The following is a 25,899-nucleotide window of genomic DNA, read 5'->3' on the forward strand; positions in this document are numbered from 1 at the left end:
AAGAACCGAGGGGCAGGACAGGAATAAAGATGCAGACGTGGAGGGTGGACTTTGATAACATGGGGTGGGGGGTGGAGTGGTGGGCTGGGACAAGGTGAGAAAGTGGCATGGACATGTTTACACTACCAAATGTAGAACGGATGGCTGGTGGGGAGCAGCTGCATAGCACAGGGAGATCAGCTCGGTGCTTTGTGACCACCTAGAGGGGTGGAATAGGGAGGGTGGGAGGGAGACGCAAGAGGGAGGGGATATGGGGATATGTGTATATGTATGGCTGATTCACTTTGTTACACAAAAGAAGCTAACGCACCATTGTAGAGCAATTATACTCTAATAAAGAAGTTGAAAAAAAAAATTCATGGTATAAAAGACTATGGGAGTTCAGGTCTTTTGAGCATGAGATGCCCATTCTCCTTGCTGAGCCCTGCAATAAACCTTTCTCTGCTCCAGACTCCAATGTTTTGGAGTTTTGGGCCTCACTGTGTGTCAGGTGCACAAACTTGTGTTTGTCAATGCTTTCTATGCTGGTTAATAACCCTCAGATGGAAGAGAGGAGGACTCAGGTGATTTCAATCTCTTTTCTTTGGTATTTACCCTGTATGGTGTTCTCTGTGCTTCCTGGGTCTGTGGTTTGGTATCTGAAATTAATTGCGGGAAATTCTCAGTCGTTATTGTTTCAAACATTTCTTCTGTTCCTTTTATCTCTTTCTTCTCCTATTTCCCTTACATGTATGTTACACCTTTTGTAATTGTTCACAGTACCTGGAGAGTCTGTTCTGTCTTTTTAAGTCTTTGTTCTCTTTGCTTTTATCTTTTAAAGTTTTTTTTTTTTTTTTTTTTTTGCATATCCTCAAGCTCAGAGATTCTTCTTTACTCGGCCATGTCTAGTCTGCTAATAAACCCATCAAAGGCATGGCATTCTTTATTTCTGGTACAGTGTTTTTTGATCTCTAGTATTTCTTTTTGGTTCTTTCTTAGGATTTCCATTTCTCTGCTTACATTGCCCATTTGTTCCTGCATCCTGTCTACTTTATCCATTAGAGCCCCTACCATATAAATCATAGTTTTAAATTCCGGGTCTGATAATTCCAACATCCCTGCCATGTCTGGTTCTGATGACTGCTCGGTCTCTTCCAATTGTCTTTTGTGATGTTTGGTATGCTTTGTCATTTTTTTTCTTGGTAGCTTAACATGATGTACCAGGTAAAAAGAACTGCTATAAATAAGCCTATAGTCATGTGGTGGTTTGGTGTGGGGCAGGGGAAGCATTCTATAGTCCGGTAGTCAGGTCTCAGTCTTTTGGCGAGCTTAGGCCTCTGGACTGTGAACTTCGCAATAATTTCTCGGTTTTTTTCTTCCCCCTTAGGTGGAACAGGGTGGCTAGAGTGGGCTGGAGTTGGGTATTTCCCTTCCCCCAAGTCAATCAGGCTCTGATAATAACCCAGCAGGTGAGGCTCTGGTTAACTCGTTTCACCTGCGGGCAGGCTATTTAAGTAGAGCAGCGTACTCTGGGATATTTCAAAATGGCTCCTTTTCTCGTCCGTCTGCTGGAAGCAGGAGGGGATTTTTCTCCGATGTTTCCTGAGGGAATCTTGTCGGGCTTCCGGAGGTAGAGCTCACAGTATTACTGGGTCCCTGCGGAGTTTTAACTCTCAGACTTGTTCCTGCTGAGCCTCCAGCAATTCGTCAGTTACAGCTTCCTGGTTTCCGGCCCTGCATGTCGGTTCCCAAAGGTAATCCCTTATATTTTCCTGTCTCTCTAATCTTGGGGGCAGTGGTTTGCTCTGCGTTCTCCCCTCTGTTATGGATATGAGTTGCTGCTTTTTGTCTGTTCAGCTTTTTACTTGTTTAAGTGGGGTTGCGGCTTCCAAGCTCCTTACATGGGGAACCAGAAATCAGACCCCATCCCGCACTCCCCCTCCATCCCAGTTAAAGCAGAGAGCTGCCTGAATAGTAGTAGGGGGAAAAAAAGGGACTAAGCATATGTGTGGTGTAAGGTCGGATCTTAACAAACGGCACCGCGAAACAGAGGAAAGCTTCAGGTGAGCTTTATTAGGCGGCGCTCCCGGGCGAGGTTCACTGGCCCGAGAGAAAGGGGCCAGAGAAGTCGCACCCGGGCGAGGGTTGGGCGAGATTTTATAGGGGAAGAAAGGAAAGGGGTGTGGTGAATCTGGGAGGGCGCAGGGTATTCTTTATTTGGTGGTCTCTTCGGGTATCGTGGCAATATCTGGTGCCGGTTACATCAGTTTTGGGACCGCTAGTCCCGCCCCGCGAAAGGCGGGAAGGCTGGGCCGGGTGGAAAGTCCCCAGGTCAGTTCCTGGAACTGGGTGGTCCGGAGAGTTTCGGTCCGATGCAACCTGTGAATCTGATTGCGTTCCCCTGCCTCGAGCCAGTTGGCCTTACATGTGGGAGTAGGGAAGTGTGGAAAAAATTACCTAAATCAAGTGTCTATTATGTTTTCGGTCTTTAAACAATGTGTGTCTTTAGTCATCACAAAAGTCATATGCTGTGTTTTACTGCCAGACGTACCCCTTCCTTTTTCTGATAATCAAATGCTCTGTTGTGAAACATTCAGGGTCTTTTAGGAAGGTCAGACTCTGCATCAGAGGCAGCTGAACCACCTAGACAAGCAATCAGCAAACTTTTTCTGGAAAGAATATGAAAAGATGTTCAGCACCACTAATTATTAGGGAAATACAAATCAAAACCACAGTAAGATATCACCTCACACCTGTTAGAATGGCTACTATCACAAAGCCAAGAAATAATAAATATTGGAGAGGATGTGGAGAAAAGGGAAACTTTTGGTAGGATTTAAAATTGATGCAGCCACTATGGAAACCAATATGAAGATTCCTCAAAAAATTAAGAATAGAGTTAACATATGATCCAGCAATTTCACTTCTGGGTATTTATCCAAAGAACATGAAAACACTCATTCAAAAAGATACCTGGGCTTCCCTGGAGGCGCAGTGGTTGAGGGTCCGCCTGCCGATGCAGGGGACGCGGGTTCGTGCCCTGATCTGGGAGGGTCCTGCATGCCGCGGAGCGGCTGGGCCCGTGGGCCATGGCCGCTGAGCCTGCGCATCCGGAGCCTGTGCTCCGCAACGGGAGAGGCCGCGATGGTGAGAGGCCCGCATACTGCAAAAAAAAAAAAAAAAAAAGATACCTGCACCCCCATGTTCACTGCAACATTATTTACAGTAGCCAACATATGGAAACAATCTAAGTGCCCATCAATGGATGAATAGCTAAAGAAGATGTAGTATATATATATACACAGTGGAATTCCACTCAGCCATGAAAAAGAATGAAATCCTGCCATTTGTGACATGGACAGATCTTGAAGACATTATGCAAAATGAAATAAGTCAGAGAAAGACAAATACCATATGATTTCACCCATATGTGAAATCTTAAAGAAACAAAACAAGCAAGTCATAGATGCAGAAATCAGAGTAGTGGTTACCAGAGGGAAGCATGGGAGGAATGGAGGAAATGGGCGAAGGGAGTCAACTGAATGGTGATGGATGGTAACTAGCTTTGTGGTGGTGATCATTTTGTAGTGTATACAGATATAGAATTATAATACTGTATACCTGTAACTTATGTAATAATAATTATACACACACACACACCAGATAGAACATATTTTTGGCTTTGCAAGACATACTGTCTCTATCATAACGACTCACCTCTACTGGTATAGCATGAAAACAGCCATAGACAATATAATTGAATGAGCATGACCAGGTGTGGCCCATGTGGGGCTGGATTTGGCCCCAGGGTTATACTTTGTCTGCTCCTGATCTAGACCTTACCAGTTGAAGTGCCCTGTCCTCTGGCCACAGTGATTGGCTGAGGGATAGTATGTAATCCAAGCTAGACCAATCAGAATACGCCCTGGAATTTTTCTATTGAAGCTACAGAAAAGTTGGCCCTGCAGTTAGTTGTGAAGATGTGGATCTGGAACTGCCAAGGGCCATCTTCTTTGCATGTTAGAAAGGTTCTGGCTGAGAAATGGAGAAAAGAGAGAGAGAATTATTGGTGTTTCTTGAGCCCCTAATCCCAGTCAAGGATCCAGATCTTCCTTTATGATTTGTAGTTCTATGCACACAACTTTTTGTGGAAGCTAGTTTGAGTCTGATTTTGCTCTTAAAACTAAAATATTCTGGCTAATATACTATGAGAAATCAACATTATTCCTGTTTTACAAATTAATTTGTATTCTGCTCTGTCACTTACTAACTGGTAGACCTTCAACAGTTTAATTACCCTCTCTAAGCCCAAATTTTCTGATTTGTAAAATAGGAATAATAATGTACATTCATCCCATGATTGAATGGGATAATTTATGTGTAGCACATATGAATCTCTGTTCACAGATTCAGGTGATCAAGGAATATTACTTTATTTTCTATGACTTCATTTTACTCTGAGGCCCCTTTTTTCCTGGCTAGTTAAAACTTCTCTGGCATTCTTGGGTGTCCCTGCCCCTTACCATCATTGTATTACAACTCCAGTGAGAGAGAGAGGGAGAGAGAGAGAGAGAGAGAGAGAGAGAGAGAGAGAGAGAGAGAGTGTGTGTGTGTGTGTGTGTGTGTGTGTGTGTGTGTGTGTTATGTGGAGGGTATTTGTCATTTGGTCTCATAGAAATAGGACTTAAGAAGTGGCCAAAGGAGGCAGCTTTTATATATTTTTAAGACAAAGAAACAAAGTTGAGGGGAATTGACAGGGCAAAGAAACTAGGTTTGGGCTTTTAATGATACGGAACATCAGCAGAGTTTGGTCTTGTGTGGTAAATTAAAGAAGTAACAAGGTTTGTTCACAGGGGCTTCTCAGCCAAATTCTTCTGGAGATAAGGGTGTCTTTCTACCTCCAGATGCACGGAGGGCACCTTCCATATGAAAAATTTATTTCCTGCTTTCAGGGAGACAGAGAGGAGGGTCAGAGTGTTCTTACATTGGCTCTTTCTTTAAATGACTTTAATTCAAAATAATCAATATGCCGTTGAGGCATATTTTGGGACCACCCACCCTGAGTCCCAGAAACTGCATGGTTACAAAATCAGGACTCAGTCAGCATGAATGTGTGATGTACGGACCCACAAGGGAACGTTGAGTAACTGTAAGGGATTTGGGGAGCAGGGATGGGACAAGGGAATGACAGACCTTTTTTGTTTGTTTTTAAGTATAGTTGATTTACAGTATTGTGTTAATTTCAGGTGTACAGCTTGATGATTTGGGTTTTCTGCAGATCATATTCCATTATAGGCTATTATAAGATATTGGATATAATTCCCTGTGCTATACAGTAAAGCATTGTTCCTTATCTATTTTATGTATAGTAGTTTGTATCTGCTAATCCCATACCCCTAACTTGTCCCCCCACCCCCTTTGATAACCATTAGTTTGTTTTCTATGTCTGTTTTCAGTTTTGTATATAGATTCATTTGTATTATTTTTTAGATTCCACATATAAGTATTTGTCTTTCTCTGTCTGACTTATTTCACCAAGCATTGTATTCTCTAGGTCCATCAGTGTTGCTGCAGATGGCAATATTTCATTCTTTTTTATGGCTGAGTAATATTCTCTTGTATATATATACACCACATCTTTTTTTAATTGAAGTATAGTTGATTTACAATGTTGTGTTAATTTCTTCTGTACAAAGTGACTCAAACATATATATACATATATATTCTTCATATTCTTTTCCATTATGGTTTGTCACAGAATATTGAATATAATTCTCTGTTGTGCTGTACAATAGGACCTTGTGGTTTATCCATCCTATATATAATAGTTTGTCTCTGCTAATCCCAAACTCCCAATCCTTCCCTCCTCTACCCCCCATTCCCCTTGGCAACCACAAGTTTGTTCTCTATATCTGTCAGTCTGTTTTTCTTTCATAGATATGTTGATTTGTGTCTTATTTTAGATTCCTTATATAAGTGATATCATATGGTATTTGTCTTTCTCTTTCTGACTTACTTCCCTTAGTATGATAATCTCTAGGTCCATCCATGTTGGTGCAAATGGCATTATTTCATTCTTTTTAATGGCTGAGTAATGTTCCATTGTGTGTGTGTGTGTGTATATATATATATATACCTCATCTTCTTTATCCATTCATCTGTCAGTGGACATTTATATTGCGTCTGTGTCTTGCCTATTGTAAATAGTGCTGCTATGAAGATGGGGTGCTTGTATCTTTTTTTTTTTTTTTTTTGGCGGTACACGGGCCTCTCACTGTTGTGGCCTCTCCTGTTGCGGAGCACAGGTTCCGGACGCGCAGGCTCAGAGGCCATGGCTCACGGGCCCAGCCTCTCCGCGACATGTGGGATCTTCCTGGACCGGGGCACGAACCCGCGTCCCCTGCATCGGCAGGCGGACTCTCAACCACTGCGCCACCAGGGAAGCCCTGTATCTTTTTGAATTATAGTTTTGTCTGGGTATACGCCCAGGAGTGAGATTGCTGGATCATATGGCAGCTCTTTTTTTTCGTTTCTTGAGGAATCTCCATACTGTTTTCCATAGTGGCTGCACCAATTTACATTTCCACCAACAGTGTAGGAAGGTTCCCTTTTCTCCACACCCTCTCCAGCGTTTGTTATTTGTAGACTTTTTATTGATGGCCATTCTGACAGGTGTGAGCTGGTACCTCATTGCAGTTTTGATTTGCATTTCTCTAATAATTAGTGATTTTGAGCATCTTTCATGTGCCTACTGGCCATCTGTATGTCTTCTTTGGAGACATGTCTATCAAGGTCTTCTGCCCATTTTTTGACTGGGTTCTTTGGTTTTTGATATTGAGACACATGAGCTATTTGTAAATTTTGGAGGTTAATCCCTGGTCGATTGCATCATTTGCAAATATTTTCTCCCATTTGCAAATATTTTCTCCCATTCTGTGGGTTGTTTTTTCGTTACATTTATGGTTTCCTTTGCTGTGCAAGAGCTTGTAAGTTTAAGTCAAACTTTTGTTTATTTTTGCTTTTATTTCTATGGCCTTAGGAGACTGACCTAAGAAAACATTGGTACGATTTGTGTCAGAGAATGTTTTGCCTATGTTCTCTTCTAGGAGTTTTATGGTGTCTTGTCTTATATTTAGCTCTTTAAGCCATTTTTTTTTTTTTTTTTTTTTTTTTCTTTTTGCGGTATGCGGGCCTCTCACTGTTGTGGCCTCTCCCGCTGCGGAGCACAGGCCCCGGACGCGCAGGCCCAGCGGCCATGGCTCATGGGCCCAGCCGCTCCGCGGCATATGGGATCCTCCCAGACCGGGGCACGAACCCGTATCCCCTGCATCGGCAGGCGGACTCTCAACCACTGCGCCACCAGGGAGGCCCCTTTAAGCCATTTTGAGTTTATTTTTGTATATGGTGTTAGGGTGTGTTCTAACTTCATTGATTTACATGTGGCTGTCCAACTTTCCCAACACCACTTGCTGAAGAGACTGTCTTTTCCCCATTGTATATTCTTGCCCCCTTTGTTGAAGATTAATTGTCCCTAGTTTTGTGAGTTTATTTCTGGGTTCTCTATTCTGTTCCATTTGATCCATATGTCTGTTTTTGTGCCAGTACCATGCTGTTTTGATTACTGTAGCCTTGCAATATTGTCTGAAGTTTGGGAGGGTTATGCCTCCTGGTTTGTTCCTTTTCCTCAGGATTGCTTTGGCAATTCTGGGTCTTTTATGGTTCCATATAAATGTTAGTATTACTTGTTATTTCTGTGAAAAATGTCATGGGTAATTTAATAGGGATCACATTAAATCTGTAGATTGCTCTGGGTAGTATGGCCATTTTAGCAATATTAATTCTTCTAATTGAAGAGCATGGGATATCTTTCCATTTCTTTGGATCATCTTTAATTTCCTTCATTAATGTTTTATAGCTCTGAGCATATAATCTTTATCTCCTTGGTGAGGTTTGTTCCTAAGTATTTTTTTTTGGTACAATTTTAAAAGGGATTGTTTGTTTACATTCCCTTTCTGATATTTCATTGTTAGTGCAAAGAAATGCAACCGTTTTCTGTATGTTGATTTCTATCTACCACATCTTAAGCCAGTTGTCTGTTGATGACATTTCTTTGGTCCAAATGTCCTGCGCTTTCTCTCTCTTGTATATAACATACAAACAGGTTCCCTGAAGCCATTTAGTTCATAAAAGCAACTTTCAGCTTTGAATCATCTTTGGGACAACAGTTGTTAGCAAGTAATTTTAAACAATAGTATCTGTAATTAAAATACAGAATGAAAACACTTGCTTACGCTTCCATCATAGCAGATGTTTCCATGATGTTGGCTGCTCTGCTAACTTGCAAGCTATTGTTTTCATTAATAATGGTATTTTATCATTCTACAAACAACCATAAGCAAGGGAGGGAGAGAAAGAGAGAGACATCAAAACAACCTGTTGGTTTTTATATTGTCAAGTACTTTTTTTCCCCTTAAAATTTTTTTTGTCAAGTGAGGGAACTAGAATATTGTTTCCTATTTCTGTCTTAGCAGGAGTCAAAACTGGTAAGGATTTTTCCAGACACGCCCTAACTTATTCATGTTTTTTAGGACTATTAGATTAAATGAGAATATTTATCTGACTCTTTTCCTTTAGAATATTGCAGCATTAGAAACATGTCATGAAATTGTCTCCCTTAAGAATGTACCCATCTGATTAATTTTGAATAATAGTTCAACTCATATTTTCTTACCCTAATGTGAAATGCATCAGGCCATGCAAAACAGTGACACAGAAACTAGACCAGAGGGAAATAGGGAAGGAGGAGAGAGTAGGAGTCTGGGGTCTGGTCTAGACTCACATGCCTACCAGCCTCCTTCCCAACCAATAACTTACTCTGAGCTCCTGGCCAAGACATGGTCTCTCTAGACTTAAGAACTGTGTTAATATAAATATGAATAGTTGTGTAAAATAACTTACGTATTCACAAGGATATTGGGGAGGAAAATAAGAAACCAATCCCTGCTTTTCATTCAGTGGGGAAGCTTAATATGTCTTCTTACTAAAGACGAATAGGGGAATTGATGGTGTTATTTCTATTAGATTTTTCAATGTACTTGATTTTTTTTCTTTTCAAAATAGCAGACTAAATTCTCTAGTTCTGTTTAACTCAGGCTATGGTAAAAATTCATCAGAACCCTTCAAATCTACTGTGCCTGGCAGTGGGCCAGGTTAAAGAGGAGAGTGACAGGAACACACTATAAATGAATAGGGCCTGGTGATGTGAAAGGGGGCCCCTGGGGCAAATCCCTGGTGAAGAGTTTGAGCCAGATCCTCCTGACTCAGGGGTTATGATAGGTAGGTCACAAAAATGGCTCCAATTCTTCTGTCCTTAAATCCGTGCCCATGTCATGTAATTTTGCAGTGCCCTCCTCCTCTTGGTCGTACTCTTTGACGCTGCTTTGCTTTGGTCATGGGACATTAGCAAATACTGCTCAAGAAGAGGCTTGAGCAGTGCCTGCCCACTCATATTTCTGCAGTTGCCATGAGGATAACATGGGCAGACTAGCCTCCTAGAGAATGAGACACACAGAGCTGAGCTGAGTTATCCCAGTTGCCCAAGCTAAGGCCAGCCTCTATCAGCCAGTGGCCAGCCGATCCCCAGATATCTGAGCCAGCCTAGCCAAGATCAGCAAAGTGATTAGCTGATCTTAGACTAGAGAGCAGTAAACACTTAAAGTTATGTTACTTAGATTATGTGGTTGGTTGTTTCAAGGGAAATGCTAATTGATACAGCCTCCACCCCCCAAGTTTTCTACCTGGACCCAAACCTAGTGGCCCTGGTGATAGGGAAAACTAACTTGGAGCTTACCCAGAATACCAATTAGTAGTAGGGGAAAGTCAGCGAGTGACTTACAGTTGAGCCAGGATGGTTCTCAATGGAACTTCTTCCCATGTGACCAGTTGAGCTTTGACCACATTTGTTATTTTCAATTTCTCCTTCCATCGGGGGACTGAGATTATGTTCTTTCTTTCATGTTCCCTTTTCATTCCTAAGACTTTTCTAAAGAGCTGAAACAAAGAAACACATACAGGAAACTAAAGAGGCAATCATTCATGTTGCTTGTTGTTAGGAACTCCAAGATGTAACCCCCCAGAATCTTTTCCACTGGCTGTGTTTCAGAAAGCCTATCCACTCTTTTGAGAGAAAGCATTGTTCTCAAAAAACAATAACAAAATGATTACAGTGCTAATATGCTCACCAAAAGGCAATTCATTAAGTTATCAATTCTGCCACACGGTTGTCATCAAGTATGTGGTTATACGCCTGGAGGGGTGGGATAGGGAGGGTGGGAGGGAGACGCAAAAGGGAGGGGATATGGGAACATATGTATATGTATAACTGATTAAATTTGTTATAAAGCAAAAAATAAAAAAAAATAAATAAATTTTAAAAAGTATGTGGTTATAATAGAAGGAACCTTAGAAATCTATCAGTCTCATCTTTGATTTTATGTAAAAGAAGCATAATCCTAGGAAAGTTAGGTGACTTTGTTCAGAATAAAATAACCTAGGTTGAAACTCACATTCAGGATTTCAGACCCCAGGTCTGAAGCCTCTCCCACCATGCTGCTGCGTTTCGGGCAGCAACTCCCAGCCCCTCAGAGGAGAAGAACCCATACGTATCAGATGGCCTCTCTGGGTACTACCAAGTGTTACCGAATTAAAATTAAGCAGCCTTGTGGCCTACTTATACATAGTGGTTTATTCGAGGAAACACCAATCCAATAACCAAAAAAAACTTAAAGAGAAACTTAAATCATTATTGAACTCTTTCAATAAACATCAAAGGGGGATTCCATTAATAAAATCCAGTGAACTGTCTTCCTCCCTTTGGACCCCTCACACATAGCTGCCCCCATTCTCTCCTCCCTCTTTTCAAACTCTCCCAAACTGTGCCCCAATTCCAGCCCACACAGCTGCTTCATTTCTTCCCTCCCTTCTCTTTTGGATCTGGCCCTCTCCCAACGACTCCAGCCCTTGCCAACAAAAACCAGTTGGAATTCTTGACTTCTGTGATTCTGTCTCTACCTAATACCCTTATTTTGTGTAACAGGGTCTTGGGAATCTAGTGGGCAAAATAAAATTCTCCTCAGTGGATGGGAGTGAGAGAGAAGCTATGCACACACCAGGATATAAGACCAGGGAGCAGGACTTTGTGTCTGTGACCCTGCTATATACTGATCGCCCAGAAGAGTGATGGTATGTTGTATTAATTAAATGCAAAAATATTTGCTAAATAAAGAAATGTCACACATGCAATGAAACCTCCAGGAGGTACAGAAGAACAAAGGCTGTCAAGTTGTATTGTCAGTCACGTGGACACCATTGCAGCAAAGTGGCTGGTGTCAAGGAGAGGATCTTATAATCTAGCAAAGTACGTTGTGCCAAAGACATTAATCCTGTTGATTCCAAGTAATGAAGTCACGTTAGGAGCGAAGGATCATATTTTCACCACCATGCGGTCTTCCTGGTAATAGGTGAGCACAGGATGGCAGAAAAGCCACTGGTTGTTGCCCCTCCGTTTATGGTGTGTATGAAAAGAAAAAGATGTTCCCTCTACTGTAATCTGGGGGGCAAAAAACAGAATTTATCTTTTCATGCTCTAATGATCAAAGTTATTAAAGGAAGAATGTGAGGTACAAGCTCTAATTGTCTGGAAATGATTTCCCTATGAAAATGATTACCTCAGCTCTGTTGCAATATCATCATTTTCACATAAAGAAAGTTGAGAAAATGTTTAAAAATAATTAGATTCCAGGAAAGTTAATTAGACAAGCACTAATTCTATTTTAAGAGGAAGATAATAAATAGTTTTATGACAAGACAAAGTGGAGGGTGGGGGAAAATCACATCAGAAGAAATGCCATGAAATGCTTCAGTGTTTTTAAAGACCAACTTCCCCGAGACATGCTGCCCCCAACTTTCTCACATCGCCATTGTCAATCTCCACACAGAGTTGGGAGCATTTCCTAGTAATGTGACATAATGGAATAAAGTCATGACAGATCCATCTCTTTTGTCTAAAGAATATCTCTAAATGACTGAAATGCTCCTTCTAAAAGGTTGAATCATTCAGTCTCTGCTTTGGATATATTTCCTAATTCATTCCAGTCTGCCTTTAGTCATTTCCTGTTTGTACTGTCAATGATCTGAAAATGTCTTTGCACAGTTTTTAAAGTTGTATAATACTAACTGGAGAAAAAAATAATTATCTTCATTCTCTACTGTCAGGAAAATATAAAGAATAAAGAATGATAAAACTTTTTACCACAAAGGCATTTTCTGAGATGATTATGTAATAAGCTTACTTGGAAATCTTCCCTTGTCTTTGGCATCCAACTTTGCTGATAAAAATCTGTGTACGATAATTATCATTTACTAAATATTTTTCTCCTTTTCTCAGATAGCTTTGGAGGTTTTACATTTTAACCTTTATTTTCGACAGTTTTGCTAGAAAGTGTCTGGTGTGAGTTTATTTTTATTTACTAGGTTTAATATTCAATCTGTATTCCTATTCTGAGGACTCATGTCTTTCTTCATTTCTGGAAACTCTCAACCATTATCTCTTCAAGTTTTATTTATCCATCATTCCTTCTGTTCTTTTTGTTTGGAATTGCTGTAGACACGCACTGTGGACTCTTAATATAGCTACCATCTTTCTTTTTCATATTTATTATCTCACTACATCTCTGTGTGGCTTTCTGTGTGAATTATCTGCTCTATTTCTATTCACTAATTACTTCCAACTGTGGCCAGTCAAAAGTTATTGCTTGCATTGATATTGTCTCAGTGATTATACTTTGGGCAAAGGTGATCAAAAGGTGCAAACTTCCAGTTATATAATAAGTAAGTCCTGGAGATGTAATGCAGCAGGGTGACTATAGTTAATAATACTGTATTGTATATTTGATGCCAGCCCCTGGTGTCAAGCAGTGAAACCAACTCCTGCCTTCCAATCCCTTTTAATGCCTGATGCTAACCCTCTTGACTCAGAATTGGGAGCCCAGCAAGACCTCTGGCCCTGTGTTATCTTACAGGAAGATGATTTTGTTTGTGAGCATCATTTTTAGAAGTCTTTTTTATTGCTTGCTGGGACACTGCTATGCATTTAGAGTGGTGGCCTGGGGAGAGATGTGCTCAAAGCCTGAACATACAGCATAATTTTCACTGGAAGTCAACACGGTTATTTTACAGATGAGGAAATTGATGTGTAGAGAGATTAGGTGATCTTTCCCTAGGAACAGACAGAATTAGAACTAAGTGCCAGACTACTGTGTAGTCTTATAACTGAGACTCTTTCCATTACACGGTAATATTTTAAGTTTCTAATTGGTGCTGGTGTTGACAAAAAATAAATCAATAGTCAATCTAAGAAAGAAATGGAAAATTTTATTCAAGCCAAACTGAGGAGTATAACCCAGGAGACAGTCTCTCAGAGAGCTCTGAGAACAGTTCCAAAGAGGTAAAGGGAGAGGCCAGTACATATGTGATTTTGGCAAATGGGTATGTGCAATCAGGCACTCATCTTGGTAGAAGATTTTGCTATTTGTGAGGAACAGATATCTTAGTTAATGGTTTAGTGCTTTTCTAAGTATGAGAAGATGCAGGAAACTGGGATCACATAGTCTTCTCCTGAAAATATCTATCTCAGAGCCAGTTCTGTCAGTTTTCCCAGAACACAAAGTGCCTCATCCTGATCTTCGCCCTGAATTCCTTTCAAGGTGTATTATAGGTCAGTGACTGCAGTGGCTGATGACTTGATTCTTATAGAACTGGATGGTGGGCAACATGCTATATTTTACAGTCTCCTCTCTTTTGGTCTTAATTTCAACCAAGGTTTGGGAGGCATTTCGTGACCACTTTGTCCCATGGTGCTAAGATTGCTCATTCCCAGGTCAGGTGAGGATTTCCTCGATAGGCTACTCAGTGTGCTGTTACTGGACCTAGGCCCTGTTAAAATAGCCAGAAGCCTCTGGACCACCTGTCTTACTAGTCTGTTATGGTCCAGGAAATGTTTCCCTTTTGTTGCTTCTTCCCATATCTAGAGTTATAATATTACAATCATTGATCTTATACAGCTGGATATTTGATCAACTGTTTCAAGTCACCTAATTATTAATTTTTTCTGAGGCTCAGTCGTACATTTAGTAATGCAAGAAGCAATCTTGTAAAATAAGCAGACTACAAGGAATATAGCTAGTAACATTAATAAGGTAATAAGTAAATATTTAAGCTAAGAACTTACATTCAGTATGGCCCAGTATCTCACCAGGTTATCTGACCAATCTGTTCTGCCCCAATCACAGTCTTTAAGGGAAATGATATATTGGCTGCACCTGTAGGTGGTCTGCACCTATAAGGTGAGTGGTGAGTCATCATGACCCCTTATAAGTTAGAGAAACAAATATTACATTCTAAGGAGTTACACAGCTGGCATCAGAAGGAGAAAAATTGATCTTTATGGTTGAACAGGTATTTCTGCCACTGGGGAATCTGGTTAATGCAGAATGCAGATAGATGCATGATGCACACTAGAGGGGAGGGAGGAGGCCCAAATGGGCAGAGAAAATTTTTGTTTGAATTCTGCTTGTCATGCCTTAAACTGTGAAATTCTATTTCATCACTGGGCACTGTGCTAAGAGATATATGTGTGTGTGTAGTGGTCAGGTAGGGCCAGCTGCTGGAAGAAATCTAAAACAAGGTTTTCTGATCTTAAAAGAAGCTTGGCACTTCATTGGAAATGACAAAACCAGACGTATAAAACAACTACAGAAGGATTAGAATCAAATTATGGAGTATTGGTTAGACAATGACAGAAATTAGGGGGTAAAAGGACATCGGTGGAGAGTATTGGAGCAGGCTCTATGGGAAAGTTGATGCTTGAGCAGATCTTTGAAGAAAGGGTAGATTTTAATTGGTCAAGGGGAAGAGGAATGAGGTGGGAGGTGAGAAGGGACTAGACCGGACAGAGGTAAAGAAGAGGGAATGGGCAGCTGTAGGCACCGCAGTGAGAGGAGGGAGGGGGCAGCTGAGGAGAGCAGAGCCGACCCTCAGGGAAAGGAGCCTGCCTGGGAGGCACTGAGGTGTCCTAGGGATGTGGAGATGCAGAGAACCAGTGAAGAGGGAAGGTTAGCAGTCACGATAATTAGTTCTTCTAACCCTGGAGGGAAAGAAGAGAGAGGATCCATCAGGGAATAGAAACACATTTTTATCTGCCAGGTTGATTGATTGTTTTCATAGTTAGAAACTTATATTGTCCTAGAAGTCTCATAGACTCTAAGTATCTTTACCAGAATAAAGCAGAAATATGCCAACGATTGCTATTTCTAAAACTTACAGACTTTCAGAACTTATAAATTCATAAGCAATCAAGAAGCAGAATTGAAGCCTATGGGTCTGATAGTAGGGCCTCTGAAGCTGTTTTTTTGGTTTGCTTGTTTTTTGGTTTTTTTAATACCAAGTCTTGTCTGAGTTCAGTCAGAAAGTCTGTTATTTGTGCAACTATTAAATTCATTCAAACTGCTGGATTTGTAGGATTTTTGGCTGAACTGATCAGATACTGCAGTGTCAGGATAAAGTAAAGCTGGTACCCACACCAGTTTTACTGAAATTTTACAGAAATGAATGATTGGATTCTATCACTCAACCTTTTATTTTAGGCTACATTATGCAGCAAATATAATCACATTCTTTTTTGCTTTAATATCATGTAGACATATATTAAAGCAAAATAGAATAATATATATATATGTATATACATGAAGAAGATTATATGTATATAATCTTTTTTATTATCCATTGATGGGCACTTAGATGGTCTTTGCATCTTGGCTATTGTGAATGATGCTGCAAAGAAATGTGAAAGTAAAGGTACCTCTTTAAGATCCTGATTTTATTTCCTTTGGCTGTATACCCAGAAGTAGAATTGCTGGATCCTATGGTAGTTCTGTTTTTATTTTTTTGAGGAACCTCCATACTGTTTTCCACAGTAGCTGAACCAATTTACGTTCCCACCAAGAGTGCACAAGCGTTCCCTTTTCTCCACATCCTTGCAAACACTTATCTCTTGTCTTTTTGATAATGGCCATTCTAATATGTGAGGTAATATTGTGGTTTTAATTTGTATTTCTCTGATGATTAGTAATGTTGAGCACCTTTTGACATACCTGTTGTTTATTTGTATGTCTTCTTTGGCAAAATGTCTATTCAGATCCTCTTCCCATTTTTTAACCAGATTGTTTGTTTTTTGCTACTGAGTTGCATAAGTTTCTTGTATATTTTGGATATTAACCCCTTATTAGACAGGTGGTTTGCAAATATGTTCTCCCATTCTGTAGGTTGCCTCTTCATTTTAACTGTTTTTTCTGCTGTGCAGAAGCTTTTTCGTATGATGTAGTTCCACTTACTGACTTTTGCTCCTGTTGCTTGTGCTTTTGGTGTCATATCCAAAAAAATCATTGCCAAGACCAATGTCAAGGAGCTCTTTCTGTGTTTTTGTCTAGGAGTTTTATTGTTTCAGGTGTTACATTTAAATCTTTAATCCATTTCACGTTAATTTTTGTTGAGTTATATAAGATGAGGATCCAGTTTCATTCTTGTGCATGTGGCTATCCAGTTTCCCCAACAACATTTATTGAAGACACTATTCTTTCTCTTGAGCATTCATGGCTCCCTTGTCAAATATTAGTTGACCATATATGCGAGGGTTTATTTCTGGCCTCTCAATTCTGTTCCATTGGTCTATGTGTCTGTTTGTTATGCCATACCATACCCTTCTGATTACTGTAGCTTTGTAATATAGTTTAAAATCAGGAAGTGTGATGTCTCCAGCTTTGGTCTTCTTTCTTAGGCTTGCTTTAGTTATTTGAGGTCTTTTGTGGTTCCATACAAATTTTAAGATTGTTTTTTCTACCTATATGAAAAATGCTATTGGAATTTTGATATGGATTGCATTGAATATTAGATGGCTCTGGATAGTATTGACATTTTAACAATATTAATTCTTCCAAATGATAAACACAGGATATCTTTCCATTTATTTGTGCCTTCTTCAATTTCTTTTATCAAAGTCTTACAGTTTTCAGTATACATATCTTTCACTTCCTTGGTTAAATTTATTCCTAAGTATTTTATTATGTTTGATGCTGTTGTAAATGGGATTGTTTTCTTTGTTCCTTTTTCATGTATTTTGTTGTTAGAATATAAAAATGCTATATACTATAGCATTTTGCATGTTGATTTTGTATACTGCAACTTTACTGAATTCATTTATTAGTTCTAACAGGTTTTTGGTGGAGTCTTTAGGATTTTCTCTATATAAGATCACATCATCAGCAAATAGAGACAATTTTACTTCTTCCTTTCTGATTTGGAATGAATGAGCAAACATCTTCAGCAAGGAGCACAGCTCTCTGGGGTGCCATCACACCTTTCCCCAACCCATCAAATATTTACAGCATGGGCTTTGGTAAGAGACTTCTGCCTTCTGTCAGTCCCTTATTCAGCACTCTGTTCCCCTTTGATGCTCCAGCAGAGGGCTAAGACCAGTTATTTTCCTTGGCCATTGCTATAGACTGAATGTTTGTGTCTCTCCAAAATTTATATGGTGAAGCTTAATCCCCAACATGTTGACATTTGGAGATTTGGCCTTTGGGAGGTGATTAGGTCACAGGGCAGAGTCCTCCTCATGAATGAGATTACTGCCCTTACAAAAGAGACTACAGAGAGCTTCATTGTTCCTTCTACCATTGGAGGACACAGGAATAGACATCTGTCTATGAACCAAGAAGCAGGTTCTCACCAGACACTGAATCTACCAGGACCTTGAACTTGGACTTACCAGCCTCTAGAATTGTGAAAAATAAATGTTCGTTGTTAAAGCCACCCAGTCAATAGTATTTTTGTTATAGTAGCCAGAATGGACTGGGATAACTATCCATTAATGAACATACCAGCACCTGTATTATAGGACATGAGGCTCAAACTTCTTGAGAATGTTTTTGAGTGAACTCATTCCTTAAGTGGAACAAACCCACCTTCCTTCCACTTAAAGATCTCCACCAGCCCTTTCTTTGGATGCTGGGAAAGATCTTTGCCAACCTAAGGTTATGACTGGGCAAGAAACCTGAGAGCTTCTGATAGAATCTCAGCCATATCCCATGACCGAAAGCTTGCTGGTGCTCAAGGCAAGTAGCTGCCCTCAATGAATCTTAACAAATTACCCTTAAAAGACTAAAGCTTCCCTTCCCCACTCACTTCCACCTCCGTTATCTCCAGAAAGACACTGAGGACCCTTTGGCTAAGAATTTATACAGTCATGGCTGGAGCAGTAACCTCAAAAGTTCTCCTCATGTAGCTAAAGGGAGAGTCATGAATTAAATGAATATATGTCAGCTTTGGGTCCAGTTTTTATTTTTTCCTTCTTGTGAGCTTAGGTTGTCTCAACCCTAGAAACAAATGTTTGCTCTTTGAAGGGTGTGTGGGTACACAGTTAGCTCAACATTTGGACAATGAGGAGAAGTCTGCCTTCTTGGCTTGCCCTGTACTCCTTCCTGGGCTCTCTTTAAGCTCCCATGAAGCATTAATCCACACTGAATGACCCAGACTTAGAGAAATGTTCTGCTGGGGGCTGCTGTGGACCCCACAGTGAGACCAAACCTGTGGGGAAGGACCAAGGTTTCCTGAAAGATGCATGAAAATTGGCCATTATTTGTATATATGTCCCACATCTTCTTTATCCATTCATCTGTCGATGGACATTTAGGTTGTTTCCATGTTTTGGCTATTGTGAATAGTGCTGCTATGAGCATAGGGTTGCATGTATCTTTTTGAATTATAGTTTTGTCTGGGTATATTTCCAGGAGTGGGATTGCTGGGTCATAGGGTAATTCTATTTTCAGTTTTCTGAGGAACCTCCGTACTGTTCTGCATAGTGGCTGCACCAACTTGCATTCCCACCAACAGTGTAGGAGAGGTTTCCTTTTCTCCACACCCTCTCCAGCATTTGTCATTTGTAGACGTTTTAGTGATGGCCATTCTGACAGGTATCAGGTGGTGACTCATTGTAGTTTTGATTTGCATCTCTCTAATAATTAGTGATGTTGAGCATCTTTTTAGCGCCTACTGGCCACCTGTATGTCTTCTTTGGAGAAATGTTTATCAAAGTCTTCTACCCATTTTTCAATTGGTTTGTTTGCTTTTTTTTGTTGTTGAGTTGTATGAACTGTTTGTATATTTTGGAGATTAAGCCCTTGTCTGTTGGCATCATTTGAAAATTGGCCGTTGTTGACTCCCTGACTCCCAACCTCTGATATGTATGAGCACAGACATGCTGCTTAGTTTCTATTTACCTCAGTTTCTTCATCTCTAAGGTGGTTGTCGTGAGAGTACCTACCTCATAGGGTTTGGTGAGGACTAAATTAGTTAAGGTATGGAAAGCATCTAGAAGTACATGGCACATAGACAGCACTTGATCAAATAGTAATGATGGATACTAATTATCTGTATGTTGGAAGTAAGGGGCACCTAAGAGGAAGGGAACCAGGTTAGGACCTGTGTGTGTCAGTGAGGGAGATCTCTGTGAGTGGTAGAATTTCTTGGGTTATGGTCAGCTCTAAGTGAACTATTCTACACTATAATTTCTCTGAATTACCTACAACACTTCATTAAACCTGAAATTCCTGCACAGTCTGGTATAAGGTAGGGGTGTTCTGGAAAATAAAGTGTCAGGACAGCAGAGGAATCAATCTGTCTGCCCCTGCCCCATGAGTGAAGGGAGGGGGTCTGGTCCATGGGGGAGCCAGCAGCCTGCAGAGGGGCCCACAATAGTCACAGGCATAGGAGGAGGTTTCAGGGGTCCCAGATTTGCCAGAGGAAACTGTTAGAAGAGGAATGGTTGGAGGGGGTGACGGATGCTTGGGTTACCTGGGAAAGATTTTCTCCAGATTTCTTCTGTATTCCTGCCTGCTTGGCCATGTGAGTTTGCAAAAGCACCTAAGAGCAAAACCCATCCCAGGATGAATGTTCTGGTCTTCTCCACACAGTGAGATGAAAATGACTATTGGCAACTCCTACTTTGACTCCAACTCATCCGGGCACCTGAGAACTACAGGATTGGTGATGTGGACTCCATCCAGGATCTTGCCCTTTTCTCTCCTTCTCCTCTTTCCCCCACCCCAGTTAGAGAAGTAGTTCATCCATCCAACCATCAGGTAGAACCCTCCAAAGGTCACAACACAAAAACAGTTATCAGTGCATCTTTGTTTCCAGCTGCAGGTTTATTTCCACTTCGAAATCTGTTTGTAAAAGTCATGGGGCTGCCACGAATGCCACATACCATTCAGCAGAAAGCCGAAAAGAAGAGCACAGATAGATGGACTCAGCTGCCCCACCTCCCCAGTGACTGGGGGAGGACAAGCCAAGCAGATTCTGGAGGTCAGCTGAGTCTTTAGGGGTGCAGGAAAGCCCAGGGTCAAATAACACAGACCCTGCGTGGGGGCGGGGGGAGCTTCCAGTAAAAGCAGGAAAACACCAGGACATTAAAAAGAAGGCCCCTTGCCCAAGAACACCACACCATTTGTTAGAAAGTTTGCCTACTGTGTCCCCAATAGCAAAGCACAGATACAGTTTTACCAGCGGGAGCTCAGAAACACGCTAAGAGCAAAAGGCAAAGCGGTCTGGGGATTAGGGGTTGATTTTCAGCCCAAGACACAAAGCCAGCTCAGACTTCTGAATTTTTCCATCCTTATTCACATCGCAGTGTCGCAAAAGAATCTCCCGGAACTTATCAAGGTCCACCCCGCTGATGCTGGGCTGAGGACAATAAAAATAACATGTCAGTAGGCAAACCAATGGCAGTCCCACCCTTTCCTGCCACCCTGCCTCCCCTCCATGTTTGCTAAGCTTAGGGGACACCCTGCCTTCTGAGAGCCCCTCCCTGGAGACAGGCCATGAGGGAGTGATTCTGTCTCCTCATCACACCAAATGTTGCCAAGGATAAGTTTTCTGCCAACAAGTTCATTGCTCAGCATGTCCCTTCAGGCAAAAGAATGTCTATTCCCACATCACTTCTCTGCAGTTCTAACAGAAAGCCTGCCTTTTTCTCAACCATAATAAAGATATTTTCCCTTGAGCAGAGGATTGTCACCAAAATTCTGTCCCACTACGCTGCTGAGAGAAGGCACATTTATTATCTCCCCGTGGGAGGTTTCTGTGCCTCTAGTTTTTAAAAGGGTTACAATGCATGAAAATCTAACTAAAGAATTATGTTGTTGAGCTAGATAGGCCCCATCACACTTATTCCAAGGGACTATTTCAGGGGCTAAGAAGGAATTGTGAGTCAGGCCAGCTAGGAAAATATTCTAAACTCAAAGGCCTGCAAAAGTGAGCAATGCTGGAACTAAGTGATTCTCCCTAGGTTATTTTATTTAATCCTCGCGGTAACTTTGCAAAGTAAATGATTATGCTTCGTTTACAGATTAGGACACGGAGGCTCAGAAAGAGCTGAGACATCTTGCCAAGCCAGAAAGTGGCAACAGCATTTTTGATACCAAGTCTTTTGTCTCCAATTAAGTGCTCATTTCACCAGTTCTCTCTGCCCTCATGGCGAAATCGCTGGCCTAATGAAGCTGTATGAATGGTGATGAATCTAAATTTAAAAGTCAGTGTCTGGAGAGAAAGGAAAAAGTCGTATTTCCAAACCCCTTGATTGTGGACTAGTTATGAGTGGGCAGCAGAGGCTCGCTCTGCAGGGTTTGATTTCAGGAACTCTTGGAAGCAGCCCTTACCACCCAACCCCACCCCAAGGTTTCCTCACTTCCAAAGAAAGCTCTAGAAAACCTGCAGTAGGAAACAAAACCTTTCATTCTGCAACTAGACAGCCATATTAAGACAAGCTAATTTGCAATGTCCCACAGGGTAAATGACTGACACGAAATCTACCCCTGATAGCAGGTTTTAACAGAGCAAAGGAGGGGAGAGAACAGCAGGAACTCGGAGCCATACGGCAGAGCAAGAAGAAAAAACGCCGAAGCAGGGCAGGATTCTGGGAGATATCAGGAGGTGAAAGAGTCTGGGGCCAGAAGCGAAACTTGGCGAACTCCACTCCTCTGCCGAGAATCCCTGAGTGATTGGACTAAGAGGCTAACATGTAACACATTGTCAGTAGGTTCTCTTTGTCGGGGCTCTAGAGGATAGCTCCCTGGGGGGTCAGCGCCAGGCAGGTATAGATGTGGCCTGAGGAAAAGGGGCCTAGAGGTCCTTGCCACAGCAAGCTACACTCTGTGGCTCTGTATTACAGGCTCATTTGTTGTACGGTTACAAGTGGGATATTTGGTTTTCAATATCCTCAAACCACTTTTGCTAAATCCTTTCTGCAGCAAGTGACACCCTGCCCCAGGATCCTTTTAGTGAATTCCCACACTTAGAAAAGACTCAGGTGGTAGTCATGTACATATTAGCATATATTAATTTGCCAAGGCATTTATGCAATAGCAAACTATTCTAAGCTCTTTTTTTTTCCTTATTTGTTTCCTTTAAGTGAGTAGAAATATCTTAGGTTGTGTGCAGGCATGTGTTGGGGAGGCAGTTGTGGGTATGAATGTGGGTGTGTGTAAAAAGGAAGTTTCTTTGGATCTTTTGAGTTGTGGGTTTTGGGTTTTGTGGGGGTTTTTTTAATTTATGTTTTTTTTGGCTGCGTAGGGTCTTCGTTGCTACGCACAGGCTTTCTATAGTTGCGGCGAGTGGGGGCTACTCCTCGTTGCGGTGGGTGTGCTTCTCATTGCGGTGGCTTCTCTTGTTGTGGAGCACGGGCTCTAGGCATGTGGGCTTCAGTAGTTGTGGCACGAGGGCTCAGTAGCTGTGGCTCGCAGGCTCAGTATTTGTGGCGCATAGGCTTAGTTGCTCCGCAGCATGTGGGATTTTTCTGGACCAGGACTCGAACCTGTGACCCCTGCATTGGCAGGCTAATTCCCAACTACTGCGCCACCAGGGAAGCCCTTGAGTTATGTTTTTAATGCTTGACAAATCACCAGGAGTCAGGAGGACTGAATGCCACTGCTAAAAAAATGCTTGGATCACAGAAGACGAATCATTTGAAACCACTGAGGGCTTCCATTTTAATAACAAGTTGCCAGTATAAATGTGCGCAGGTTCCTGATCTAAGGCCTCTATGAGTCCCCTCTTGCCAACCATCTTCTTGTCAACAACAGAGAAAAGCAGATGGTATATCTAGCAGGGAAAAGAATAAACTTTTGGAGGCCTGGGGGCAGGACCTCTCATCATCTCCAGGCAGACACCCTGGTCATCTCTGGCATCCCTTTTATTTGACTTCCAACATTTTTGTTCACATTGCTACTTCTCCTTGGTGGGTGCTTGGAATCTTCAATGTCTTGCCTTCCCACTTTCTAGTTTAGGTTGTAGATTCTTGTGTTGATTTTCTTGCTGTGCTAAGTGGGCTACAGGCTTTCAAAAAGTCTTGTGTAGAAATTACGGTGTCCACTCCCTCAGGGACTTACTATCTGATCACACTGATGGAGGACAGCCTTGGGTAGCATTTTCCAGAGGTTAAAGAAAAGGGTGAGTGTTCTGGTAACCAAATAATTTTGTTAACACAAATTCAACATATGTGTCATATATGACTGTACAAGAATTAAAAGGCTATAAAATAAGCTTACTTCAGGGTTATTATTGCAAACATCGGGGATCCTGACCAGGACTGTATGTTTAGAAACTGAACCAGCTCCCTGCTGACCCCATGGCATGCTCTGATAGTTGCTTTTAAAATAAACCCCAGATACTAGTTTAATTGTCCTGTGGCCCTTTCTTATAAGATGAAAATAAAGAAATAGGTCACAGGAGATGGCTCTAGTTTATGAAGCTGAGAAATGTCAGATCCTCAGTGGTCTCAATGTCAGGGTCTCAATGACCCAGTTGTCATACTTCACTACATCTTTCAAATTGTATGTGAATATATATTTAAGCAACCTGGAAGACTAGAAAGATCCAATAAAGATAGGTGCCCTCAATCATCTGGCTTCAGGGGAGAACATTAGTAACTAATTACTGTGTACATACTTTTTAGCTGAACAGATCAGCCTCCTATAAACTGCTTTTGTATTACTGACCACAGTCTGACCCAATCCTTAGAAACCAGCTGTCTCAAATTGTCTGGTACTGACATGGAGAAGTGCTTTTTTGTTGCCCCAGTAGCCCCACAGAAATAGAGGGGCAAGGACAAAAGTGGTGGGGATCCTCTGATTTCCCATAGAGGTGATATAAGTCCATCAAAGAGTGAGGCGGACTTCTGCCTCCAGCTCAGGTTTTTAGATGGTCATGAAGTTTTCCCTTTAATTTTCTCTAGAAAAATGTCTTCTCTGCTCCGTTGCTGGTTTAGGTTTCACTTCCATCATCTCCCATTAACCTTTGGAGGCCATTGCCAAACCCAGAGACAGTTGAAAGGTAATTGAAAGGATCTGTAAGGATCTGAAGCCGGGCTCTACACTCAGGCAGTCAGGGGCCCTGGCTCCACAGCAAAGAGGAGGCCACACAGCTCTGGAAAACAGGCTTCCCAACCCATTTATTCTATCAAAAGCAAATTAAAACTCCAGTTAGGCAAGGCCTTCTGCTGTGCACCTTTAATGTCCCATAGATAATTGCTCATTTTCTATTATAGAAGTCATTCTGGCATTAAATAGGTAATGAGTGAAATGGGATTTTAATTTAGCAAGCAGTGTAAAAGGCAGTATCACACCAACACCCAGCAACTATTCTGGGTGTGCAAATGTTGGTGAAATCTCCAACAGGAGCACCACGTGAAGGGGACAAAGAAGTGGCAAGGGGCCAGTTGGGATGGGACTAATGAGAGTTAGGAGGCATCCTGATAAGAGAAATCTCATCCATGCCTGCTTAACTGCAGTATGTAAACTTCCTGGAGATTTATGCAAAAATCGGTATCTGGGCATTTTTCCATGGCAAAGCTCCATAGATTTAATCAGATTTTTCAAAAAGGTCTGAGACTCCAAAAACTGTTAATAATTGTTACTACTCAAATTTATTGCCATCTGGGCCAATCAGGAAATGACCATTGTGTCCTATACAAACCTCAAAAGAAATCCTTAAGGATATGAGACTATGAAATTCAGTGTCTATACAGTCTCATAGAAAAACACCCACACAGGAGTTGGAAAGTATCTGTTTAACTGGATCGTACAGCCAGTCAGTACAATTCATCAGGATCTCAAAGGAGATTGCTTTTTTAAACCTGTTTGCCCTACGTGAAACAGCTCTGTGATGTAAATATAATCTAAATATCATCAGTCCCAATCACTGCCTTGCTAGGTAAAACAGTCATCTTAGGCTAAGTGTTAGAGCAGCCCCTTGGTGTAAAAAAAAAAAAAAAAAAAAAAAAAAACAGAGAGAGAGAGAATTCCAAGTATGGGATTTATTACATGAAATTAAAAGTTTTAGTTATTCTAATAACCAAGTCCACAGGAGAAGGACTTTCTGTAATCAAAAAATAAAGCAGTAAGATATATAGTGGCACTGTGCTTCTTTGGTAAAATAGATGACATTCAAATGATGGTAACAAGAAGCTTCTATGGGGGCTTCACTTAACTGAAACTACAAATGATCTTAAGAGAGAAGAAATTTTTTTGGGCTTCAAAGTTTGTTAGACTACACCCCTAGATTTTCTCCAGCATTAATCTTTGGCCCTACTGATTCCCCCAAATAAATAGTGGAGTCAAAACGGCAACCCCAATCCATGATGGGGATGATCTACACAGCCTCGTGAAGTTACCTGGACAAGCTCCATCATGTCTTTGACAAACCCATCCACTTCTGGGCCTTCTAGGGCTCCAGTTTTACTCTGAAAAATAAAAG

At 41.3% G+C, this 25,899-nt stretch overlaps 2 protein-coding genes across 11 annotated transcripts in view; one reads left to right on the top strand and one right to left on the bottom strand.

Annotated features, from left to right (window-relative positions):
• Positions 1-25,899, top strand: part of SLC17A1 (solute carrier family 17 member 1) — a 228,744-nt gene that overhangs the window by 134,846 nt on the left and 67,999 nt on the right. Inside the window, exon 14 of one of the 10 annotated variants that reach the window (XR_014295469.1) lies at positions 1,558-2,928. The exons of the other annotated variants lie outside the window; for them this stretch is intronic. The gene's annotated coding sequence lies outside the window, so the exon portion shown is untranslated. Of the gene's footprint in view, positions 1-1,557; positions 2,929-25,899 lie in introns of those variants that run through there. 10 annotated transcript variants of the gene reach the window in all.
• The window catches only part of SCGN (secretagogin, EF-hand calcium binding protein), a 40,702-nt gene continuing 32,112 nt past the window's right edge, over positions 17,310-25,899 (bottom strand). The window contains exons 10-11 of the mRNA XM_082637643.1: positions 25,817-25,885; positions 17,310-20,832 (exon numbers count right to left, since the gene is read on the bottom strand). Of these exons, the coding sequence (XP_082493769.1) occupies positions 20,704-20,832; positions 25,817-25,885 (198 nt within the window). The 3' untranslated portion in view covers positions 17,310-20,703. The remainder of the gene's footprint in view (positions 20,833-25,816; positions 25,886-25,899) is intronic.

This window comes from Mesoplodon mirus, assembly GCF_964341445.2.
Source record: "Mesoplodon mirus genome assembly, chromosome: 12".
NCBI classification, from domain to species: domain Eukaryota; kingdom Metazoa; phylum Chordata; class Mammalia; order Artiodactyla; family Ziphiidae; genus Mesoplodon; species Mesoplodon mirus.